The sequence below is a fragment of the Myotis brandtii genome, unplaced genomic scaffold, assembly GCF_000412655.1.
Source record: "Myotis brandtii unplaced genomic scaffold, ASM41265v1 scaffold398, whole genome shotgun sequence".
Lineage (NCBI taxonomy): Eukaryota > Metazoa > Chordata > Mammalia > Chiroptera > Vespertilionidae > Myotis > Myotis brandtii.
The window spans coordinates 2,293,967-2,305,212 of NW_005365280.1; the positions used below are offsets into that span (position 1 = coordinate 2,293,967).

An 11,246-nucleotide genomic window follows, 5' to 3' on the forward strand; every position below is an offset into this window, starting at 1 on the left:
CCAGGCCGTCCTATTTGCGCCCCAACCCCTGGATCAGCCCTGCCGTGTGCGCGACCCAGGGAGGCGGGGTAGGCACCGAGGGATCGGGCCTGCCATCTGCCACCCAGGGAGTGGGCCTAAGCCAGCAGGTGGTTATCTCCTGGGGGGTCCCATACTGTGAGAGGGCACAAGTGTGGGGCTGAGACACCCCCGCCACCCCCCTCCCCTGCCAGTGCACAAATTTTTGTGCACCGGGCCTCTAGTACTAAAATGAATGAGAAAAACAAATTGTATAGTGGACTGCAGAATACAATGCAGCTTATAGTACTATTTCCCCAGTGTTTCCCAGATTAGCCATGATTTTTTTACCTGCACTAATGACTAGAGGCCCAGTGCACAGATTCGTGCACTGGTGGGAGGGTCCCTCGGCCTGGCCTGCGGGGATTGGGCTGAAACAAGCTCTCCAACATCTCCCGAGGGGTCCCAGATTGCGAGGGGGCACAGGCCAGGCCGAGGGACCCCCACCGGTGCATGATCGGGGCCAGGGAGGAACCACGGGAGGGCTCCAGGGTGTGTCCAACCAGTCTCGCCCAGTCCCAATCGGCCAAACCCCAGCTGCAAGCTAACCTACCAGTTGGAGCACCTGCCCCCTGGTGGTTAGTGCACATCATAGTGACCAGTCGAATGAATGGTCGGACACTTAGCATATTAGGCTTTTATTATATAGGATTTTCTATCTATTAATTTCTCTTAATAAATTTAGCTTTTCCTACACAATAAAATCAATTCACAGACTTGATGCTATGCTGGTCTTCACTTGCCCTTCCCTCACTCCATTCTTGATAGGCTGTCCCACAAAACTGGCTTCTGGAAGAACTGGCCTACAAGAGATAGTAGAGGACACCAGATATTAGAGGAGGGGAGAAAAGAGAAGTCTTTCTTCCTGTGCTCTCTCTCTGCTTAAGTTCTCCCTCTCCAAAACTACAGTTCCAGCAAGGTGGCTCCTTCTCCATTCATTACACCATTTCTTCCCTTTATCCTTCCAGTACTAGGGATGGTAGCAGCTTCTGCTACTGTTAATCTCTGTGACTCCTGCTATCCTGTATTCCTTTAAACCACCAGCATATCTCTAAGTAGACTCTCTTAAAGATACTCCACTTGCACCATCCAGAGTGAACTGTTTCTTGGTGGGTTCCTATCCTACTTGCTAAAATTTTTTTGGTCTAATTAACATGAAAACTAAAAAGTCATCCATGTTGTCAGATGCATCTTCTTTATCAGCAATGAACACATGTGCCACACTTGGAAAAGTACTATTATACCCAAAAGTTACATCCAACTTTTATCTCTGCAAAAATACACAAATAGGCAAGAAAAGAGTAAATTTTGGTGAATAGTTTAGAACAGTGGTTCTCAACCTTCCTAATGCCTCGACCCTTTAATACAGTTCCTTATGTTGTGGTGACCCCAAACCATAAAATTATTTTCCTTGCTACTTCATAACTGTAATTTTGCTACTGTTACGAATCGTAATGTAAATATCTGATATGCAGGATGTATTTTCATTGTTACAAATTGAACATAATTAAAGCATAGTGATTAATCACAAAAACAATATGTAATTATATGTGTTTTCCGGTGGTCTTAGGCGACCCCTGTGAAAGGGTCATTCGACCCCCAAAGGGGTCGCGACCCACAGGTTGAGAACCGCTGGCTTAGAATCTTATCTAACAGCTGTAAAGGCAGACACTGCTTTTCTTCATTCAATTCATTCAATCAATACTTACTGGTTGCATACTATGTCAGCCACAAAACACTGAGGCGACAGCAAGGAACAAATTCCTGCCTTCTGAGAACTTATATTCTAAGTTAGGGAGACAAATGAACAAACTAGTAAATAGATGTAACATAATATGATGATTTGGTGCTATGGACAAAAATAAGGCAGGGAAGCAAAATAGCATAGGTATTTTATTTAAGGAAAGACCGATAAAAAGTGAGGAATGAGACATGCAAATTTCTAGTGGAGAAATATTATATAAACTGAGGGAACAAAAAGTACGAAGACTCAAATATAGGAGTGTCCTTGGTACATGCTGACCAAGCTTTCAGTAACCTTTTTTAATTAATGCAAAATCTAATAAACTTTAAATAACTATTCTTCAAAATTCCCCTTTAATCATGTGTGTGTATTAGAGAATCTATGTGGGACCTTTTGTTCTGTAGCTTATATATCTAGTCACTATAAAAAGACTAACACAGTGGTCCTCAAATAGAAGTATTCAGACCAGCAGCTTTGGTGTTACCCAAGCATGTTAGAAATGAAAACTTGTTTTCTAAAGCTCCTGCGGCAAATCTTATGCCAATTAAAGTTTGAGAACCACTGTACTAAAATTCTCTAAAAGCTCAATGACTATTATCCCAATTAAGGCCACAGTAAACATAACCCTGAGTATAAGATTTATACAACGAAGTTTTACGTAAAAGACCATCCTATTTCCATGATTATCTCATTATCTATCAAATTACATTACACCAATTTTTATGAATATCTACTCTGAAAATCAAACCAAATGTAGACATAAAGGTCATACCTCTGAAACTATTGTTTTTCAGTGTTAAAGACTTTACACTTACAGTAAATAACCAACTACCAGATATTAGAATTTTAAAGCTGCTAAGAAAAAGCAATCTCGTTACACACAGAACTGGGCAGGAGAGTATAAAGAGGTAAGAGGCGCTGTCTATGAAGTAAATTTGGAGAACTACTTCCCTGACTGGCAATTTTTTTAAAGAGTTTTGAAGTACTGAAGATAGACTTCAGCCACTAATGGAAAACTGAGAAAGAGTGAAGGGAGTTAGAAAAGGAGAAGAATAGTTTTCTTACTGAAGAAAAGGTTCCTTTGATGATATTACCAAAAAAAGTCTCTCTTTTCAGGAGTTCTTGAGACAAGATTCATCAGGTCTTTAATAGGGCAAATCAGTTTCCTATGAGAACCTGAACAAAAAATGCTTTATGATATTTAAAACAAACAAACAAAAACTTGAAGGAAAAATAGAGTAAAAGTCTAGTAAGGCCTGAATACTCAATCCTGCTGTACCAGATTAGCTTTCTCCCTACTTTCAGAGGCTTCAGCGATAAGCACATTAATAACTTGTTGTACGTTTCTCCAAGTCTGGGACAGTCACTCCTCTACATATGCCAACAGTGCCCTGTACTTTCTACACCACGGCAATCTGTCAAGCAGGATGGCAATTACAGTCTGTCCATCACCTCCACTAGAGCATCAGTTCTGGGAGGGCAGGCACCAGGTATGTACAAGGCACAGATCAGTTGGTAGATGGTTTTAATTTATCTACAACTGCACTACTCAACCACCCTCTTGTTCCCACATATCAATATTCCATGACAAGTTTCTAAACAATGCATCTCTACTCTAAAAAGGACATCAGTAATTCTAGAATTTAAAAATAAATAATACATTTGCTTGGTGTAATAGTTAAGCAAATATTATTTTTATTGCTACAATAACCCTTCCTCAAAAAAAAAAGTGAAGCTATCCAAGAGCACAGGAAAATTGAACCATCCTCTGGAATGACAAATAACACAAAGCCAACTAAATAAAAGAAAAGCAGAAAAGTAACTAAAAAAGCAAAATTAATGAAGGTCTTAGAAAAATCAACAAAATAAATGGTGTATTAAAATCTTAAAAAATACTCCTTGTAATTCTAAAGCAAAGTCTTACACTAGATAATCATAACTAATGAAGTTGGATTCAAGGATAAAGGAGTGAATGTTTAAACTCGGGCTGGTTAAACCGACTGGGTGTTTTCTTTCCAAGAACTAAGGGTTCTGCATGTGGCACAACACATTAAAAATGCCACTGAGATTTATAATAAGCACTTAATTTGGGATCAGAAATAAATTCAATTCAATACTACACACATATTAAACATATTCAATGTATAAGGACTGTGAATATATTAGTTTTTCAAATTACATTTAACCTGAGTTCAAGGATGAAAGAAGGGTGAGAAGGGGCAAGGCTCTTCTACAATCCTAACTCAGAACTCATTTGTAATGAAAAATATATTTTTTCAACTTTTTTCTTCACATGATCCTCTATTAAATAGTAGTATCCAGATTATAGACTATCCTTTCTCAAATAACTTCACTGGATCTCTAACTGTAAATATCAAATACAATCCATCTTCAGTTTTCAGGTTCTAGAGCTCCATTCCACCAGAATACGCAGATGTTCTGATTTCTGTCTGCTCTTTCAGGTACCTTTATTTTGTTGAGGCCTGTAACTGACTTAGTTCTCTTTCAAGTTTCTGTGTACATTCTCCTTACCCACTGAACTCCCATGCCACCAGGCTCTCCTTTCCAAAATTTTTTAAAGTCCTATTTCATACTAGAGGCCCGGTGCACAGATTGGGGTCCCTCGGCCTGGCCTGCGGGGATCGGGCCCAAACTGGCTCTCCGACATCCCCCAAGGGTCCTGGATTGCGAAAGGGCAGTTCTTGGGTGACGCACCCTGGAATCGGGCTCCCTCCTCTCTGGTTCCAGGTGCATCACCCGAGAACCACAGCTGCCAAGTCCCCGCAGCTCAACAGCTCATGTGTTGAGCGTCTGCCCCCTGGTGGTCAGTGCATGTCATAGCTACTGGTAGGACGGTCGCTTAGGCTTTTATATATATACTCGAGGCCTGGTGCAGTCCCTCAGCCTGGCCTGCGCCCTCTCACAATCCGGGACCCCTCGGGGATGTCGGACTGCCAGTTTTGGCCCGATCCCCACAGGACAGCCGAGGGACCCCACCAGTGCACAAATCCATGCACCGGGCCTCTAGTATGCATATAAGATCTTTGGTTAATCTCTTCCCTCCCTCCCCCCATCCCCCTCCCCTCTGAGATTCATCAGTCTGTTCCATGATTCCATGCCTGTGCACTGAGCGTCTGCCCCCCGGTGGTCATTACGCGGCATATCTACCGGTAGAACAGTCGGATGGTCCCTTAGGCTTTTATATATATATAGAGAGAGAGATAAATATAGATAGATAATCTGTCTAATCAGTGTTCCCCCTTGCTCTGTCCAAGCCCAAGTGAAGAACAAGAGCTAACAACCCAAGACTTCACATGACACTAATTATAAAAATACTAAATAGCAAAAACATAGATGCCATTCTAAAGTAATCAAGTATTCAAATTCTAATGCAGTTATAATGATCTGAATTTAACCTACAAATCTAAACTATTAATTGTTATAAACTAATCCAAATCTTTCTAGCCGCTTGAAATCCAAACTTTTCATTTCTCTTCTAAACTTTAAGAGATCAAGTCAAAAAACATGAGCATAAAAATTATTCTGGCTAAAAAATTTTAAAAACTACAATTGGCTACACATTTCCAATTCCTTCAAAACTCTATCACTATTTCAGTAAGGAGAAACATGACCTGGCTTAGTCTTATTTTTAGTTATCCATATTATAGAGGTGGTATTGAAAATTAACAGTAATCAAACAAGGATAAGAAAAGGTGTCCCTAAAAGGACCTTCAAGCCAGCAATATAGGAGACCCAACAAAAAGCTAATGCAATTTAGCTTAATTCACTCACAGTTGCCTATAAGACATTGCCGCTTTTACACATCTATTAAGATTTTATTTCTTAAATCACACAATGAAAAAGATAAGTGAAATCTAACAAACTGACAAACTGAAATATCTATAGACAGAAAAGGCATTGTACTATCCTTTTTCTGACAGTAAACACAGTAAATTGTATCTGGTGGCAAAACATTAATTGTGTATGTGCTTCCAAAAACAGAAGAATCTTTTAAAAATATATTACAACCATGACCATTACATCTTTCCAATATGCTGTACCTAATGAAAATGTTTTAATTAGTGACGCTCTATCCACTAAGCCAAACCAGATCCAAGTGTTCATTTTACTTCAAACTAATAGATAACTGCCTCCTCAGGAGACTTTCCAGGAAATGGAGACAACATGTGGGCTTTATGGTCATGTATCTTATTAGAAAAATTAGTAAGTAAACTGATACAATATCACACATAAGAGCCTCTCATCACAACTGCTTGAAACAACTTAATACCTGAATTTATTTTCCTATACACTTAAATGACTGGCATTTCTATAAGCAAAACACTTTAAAAGTACTTAAGAGAGTAGTAATAGTTTATGGTTTGGCCTCATCACTCAACAAACCAGTCCTTAAATCCAATATGAACCTATAAAAGATTGAGCTTGAGCACATAAAGGAAAAAAAACCTTTACAAAGAGGCAGCAACATTCAGAGACAATTATAAAATTTAAATCAAAAAGTTCTGCCCTGGTTCCTGTACTCAGTGGTTAGAGCATCGGCCCTTGCCTGGAAAGGTCGAGGATTCCATTCCCAGTTAAGGGCAAGTACCTGGGTTCAATCCAGGCCCCGTTGGTCAGTTGAAGTGAGTTCGGGAGGCAACCGATCCATGTGTCTCTCTCACATGGATCTTTCTTTTTCTCTCCTCCCTCCCCATTTCCTCCCTTCCACTCTCTCTAAAAATCAATGGAAAATATATCCTTGGGTGAGGATTAACATAAAAATAAATAAAATAGCCCTAGCCAGTTTGGCTCAGTAGATAGAGCGCTGGCCTGCAGACTAAAGTGTCCTGGGTTCGATTCTGGTCAAGGGCATAGGCCTGGGTTGCAGGCTCAATCCCCAGTAAGGGGTGTGCAGGAGGCAGCCAATCAACGATTTTCTCTCATCATTGATGTTTCTATCTCTCCCTCTCCCTTCCTCTCTGAAATCAATAGATATATTTTTTAAATAAAATAAAATAAACCAAAAGGTTCTATTTAATCACAACAATTTCAAATGAGTCCTTACTTTATATGCCAAGCTCGGGTCAAAGAGCTTTACTTATCTAATTTAACCCTCACAACAATTTCCACTTTACAGATGAGTAAATTAAGCACGAAGAACTTAAATAACTTGTATTTATTTACAAGTTTATTCCAAGTCCTAACAGAACATGGACCCAACCCAAATACTCTGACTCCATTATAGCACTTTTCCCTGATCAACTATTTCCATTTCTATTATTTCTGTGAATAGAATTAAATATCTAAAATAAAGAAAATAAAGATAAAGTAAAAATCAAAATTACTTAGTGACTTCAGGAATGAGTTAGGTATTCAACCTCTAAATATCCCTCCTTTTCACCCTAGCCAGTTTGGCTCAGTGGATAAGCAGCGGTTTTCAACCTGTGGGTCGCGACCATCAGAAAACACATATAGCATATCAGATATTTACATTACGATTCATAACAGTAGCAAAATTACAGTTATGAAGTAGCAACAAAAATAATTTTATGGCTGGGGGTCACCACAACATGAGGAACTGTATTAAAGGGTCACAGCATTAGGAAGGTTGAGAACCACTGGGATAGAGCGTCGGCCTGCAGACCAAAGGGTCCCAGGTTTGATTCCACTCAAGGGCATGTACCTTGGTTGTAGGCTCCTCCTCTGCCAGGGCCCTGGTCTGCATTCATAGAGGAGGCAACAAATCTATGTATTTCTCTCACATCATTATTTCTCTGTCTTCCCTCTCTCTTCCACTCTCTCTAAAAATCAATGGGAAAATATCCTCAGGTGAGGATTAAAAACAAGTAATAAATAATAAATAAATAAATAGCCCTCCTTTTCAAAACTAAGAACATGCTTTGGCCTACAGATACCAAGCATAACATACTTATTTGGAACAAAGTATCATGTGGAAGGTACTAAAACAAACCAACAAACACATCCTAATATATAAAAAGCCAGGGGGTGTCAAGACCGAAACAACCAGACAGACGACCGAACAGCAGGCTACGTGGGGCAACAAGGCCAGTAGGGGGGGCAGTGAGGGGCAACCAGGCCAGCAGAGGGGGGCAGTTGGGGGCGACCAGGCCAGCAGGCAAAGGCGGTTAGGGGTGATCAGGCTGGCGGGGGGTGGGGAGGGGGCAGTTAGGGGCAATCAGGCAGACAGGCTGGCAGGTGAGCAGTTAGGAGCCAGCGGTCCCAGATTGTGAGAAGGATCCCAGATTGGAGAGGGTGCAGGCTGGGCTGAGGGCAGCCCTGCCCCATGCACGAATTTCGTGCACCAGGCCTCTAGTTATATAAAGCCAGGTTAGGCAAACTATGGTCTATAGGCCAAATTCAGCTCTTGGTCTGTTTTTATACAGTCCCCAGGCTAAGAATGGTATTTACGTTTTTAAAGAGTTATAAAAAAACAAAACAAAGAACTTGCAGCAACAAACCTAAAATACTATCTAGTTCTTTACAGAAAGTTTGCCCAGACTCCTGATCAAAGCTACTTAATAAAGGGGTTTCCTCCCCCTATTTCTGAAATAGCTAAATGCACGAAGTGACTTGTTAGACAAACACTACATATCCTCCTATATAAAATGTAGTACACAAAATTGGGAGTTCGTCAGGGAGTTCGACCAGGGGGCAGGGCTGGCCAGGGGAAGGGGAGGGAGTACCTGGCCAGCAGCCAGCAGCCATTAAGATCCTACCAGTGCACAAATTTTGTGCACTGAGCCTCTAGTAGGAAGATAAAATAAGTGGATTGATTCCCTTAGCTCCAAACCAGAAGACAAAACCTCTGAAGCACATCCCCCAAAAGGGCAAAAATAAATAGTTCCCTCTCACCAGGAGGTGGCAGTAGATTCTTCCAGAGGCAAGGTTCTGGTTTGCCAATGGGCTCAAGGGTTTTGTGGTGGTTATTAAGAAAAGCAGCTTGACCTTCCAGAGCTCACTTTCTGGACCTGATAATCTGCATAAAAAGGAAATTGGAAAGGAGACTGAACAGGTGACAAGAACTAACCACATCCTCTTAAGTGACCTGTTCACTCCCAACTAGAAAAATGACACCATTTCCTAAATGCATATGGGCTAAGAATTAGGGAGTAGGCCGAGAAGGCGAGTGAGAATGATCAACTTACATTATTCAAGGGATGTTCTTCACTTATGATTCTACAATCTTACTACACTTCAGTTAGTTGAGTAAGACAATTGATTTCTGTCTCCACAACTTCAAGCAAGATGGCATTTGAAAGAGCATAAGTTAAAAGTAAAAATGCAAACTTTAGATATATTTCAGCAGAGTTAACCCAGAAAAGTCAAAACAGGAAATTACAAGTCAGTTGAACACATGCAAAAGTCCCAGGTACTGCGTGACTGCACAAGCCAGTTGGCCTGACAGGCAATGGCAAACATCCATTAACTAGAAGTGCCAGAGCTCTCATTCTTATTCCAACCCTCTACTACGTAACCAAAAATGTCATTTTTGCTCAGAAACCCTTGGACACTTAATCAAATAACATTAATATAAAACATGCCATGTCATGAAGTTGCTTGGTGCTCATGATGACTCAGCAGCTGCTGCAAAACAGAGGTGACAGCCTAGGATAGTAGACACCAAGTCCACAAAAGTTCCAGTAAGGAGTAAACAAACGCCTTATTTTATTATTTTGGACATTCCTGGATACTTTTCTTTGGTAATTTCGGACAATATTAAGTAACACCTACAATGTTGATCAACAAATCCCCAAACATCTTTAATACCAATTCAAAAGCTAAAAATGTATTTTTTCAATTAAATGGCTGAGGCAAGAAGCTAGAAGTATTTTAGATTGGGAAATAAGTAATCAAGCTCTCAAACAAACTACACAACCTAAAATTATATCAGCTCTAAGACAGATTGGATGATAGGTGTTATGCTGTTAAGGCATCATTTACCCAAATTTAGATTTTAATCTATGTACATTTTAAAATAAGCTATGATTAACTTTTGCCACCTGAAATATATTAGCTCCTTTCTTAACTCTGTGCAGACAATGACCTGTATTTAAAACGTTTCATTTTTTTATGTTCTAATTTTCTTTTAAGGAGATCTAAGAAAGTACTCAGAGACATTTATTCTTCAGGAGAAACAGAAAGCATGTGTCTAACTTCCATTCTACAAAAGGATTAGGTTAAATGGCCAGGCTTGTGACCTGAATTCTAATCTTAAATCTGCCTGCATATACCCCTGTTCTCACAAAGAAATCTGAATACTAAGCACTTTCTTTACATATCTGGGGAAAAAGTGGTGGGAATAATACTAATGCCTAGACTTCTAACCGTTAGTAGAGGTCTACCAAATATTATAAACCACAATTTTTGCTATTAAAAATTTCCTTCAAGCCTTTACTTTTAAAATTGTTTGATACAACTTAACACCACCAGCAAACATTAAAGTGTTCAATATTCATCATCACCCAGCATAAAGCAATCTAGGAAGTCTACCTTTAAGAGCACGCAACAAGTTATCAGACTCTTCTGATATATCTTTGCTTTTCAACAAGTTTAAAACACACACTTCCCACCTTAGTATCACCGAGTTTTATAAATGATTTTTATTAAAATAAGTTAGCATTTCCCTACTCAATCCCCACAACAAACAAGTAACATTTAAAAATGGAATTTCCTCAGAATCAAATATCTCATTTACAATTAGGATAAATTCCTTTTCATAATTTCCAACACCCGAGAGCACACACGGTGGTTAAATAATATACCACCACCAACATTCCTGGGTGTCAAAAGTTCTGGAATACACCCCGTAATATTAAAATATTTTGTGCATGAGATCAGAAGTGGCATCCCAGTCAACGACGCATAATGGCCAATTCTAACCTCCAAAATAACAGGGGGTGGGGGGCAAATGGGGTCGGGGACAGATGAGGGGAGAGAAGACTCTCGCAGCGGATAAAAGACGTTAAGGGTAGAGAGGGACTTTCAAAATGCCCCAGTGCCAAGGTAACTGTAACCCGGTTAAGGAAAAAAAAAATCTAAACCAATGCTCTTAGACTGGGGAGGGTACACGGGCAGGGGAGAGGAGGAACTCACTACTAGGTCGCGTCTAGGTGAGTCCACTTTCTGAGTAACGGCGCCCCCGCCAATCCCCGGCGCCCCGGAGACAAATTTCCTCGGGGCAGCTCCCTCCCCACGAGCATTGAAACGCAGGAGACTAGAAAACAACTCGCGTAGGGGCCTCCAGCCACATCTCCCTTTCTCCCTCGAGAGGACGTGAGCAATACCCTCCAACTCCCGTCCCCGCCAAAACCGAAAGAAGCGCGCCCCGCAGGCCTAGAATGTCTGTTCCCGCCATGCGCCGGCCGGGGAAGCCCCTGCCCGGGAGGGCTGGGAAGAGGCGGCCCTAACCACACGTGTGCGCGGC

General features: G+C 40.8%; 1 protein-coding gene across 4 annotated transcripts in view; it reads right to left on the reverse strand.

The window, feature by feature from the left end:
- The window catches only part of NUP153 (nucleoporin 153kDa), a 71,355-nt gene that overhangs the window by 58,745 nt on the left and 1,364 nt on the right, over positions 1 to 11,246 (reverse strand). The window contains exon 1 of one of the 4 annotated variants that reach the window (XM_014545184.1): positions 1,767 to 1,790. The exons of the other annotated variants lie outside the window; for them this stretch is intronic. Coding sequence (XP_014400670.1) covers positions 1,767 to 1,775 — 9 coding nt within the window. The 5' untranslated portion in view covers positions 1,776 to 1,790. Of the gene's footprint in view, positions 1 to 1,766; positions 1,791 to 11,246 lie in introns of those variants that run through there. 4 annotated transcript variants of the gene reach the window in all.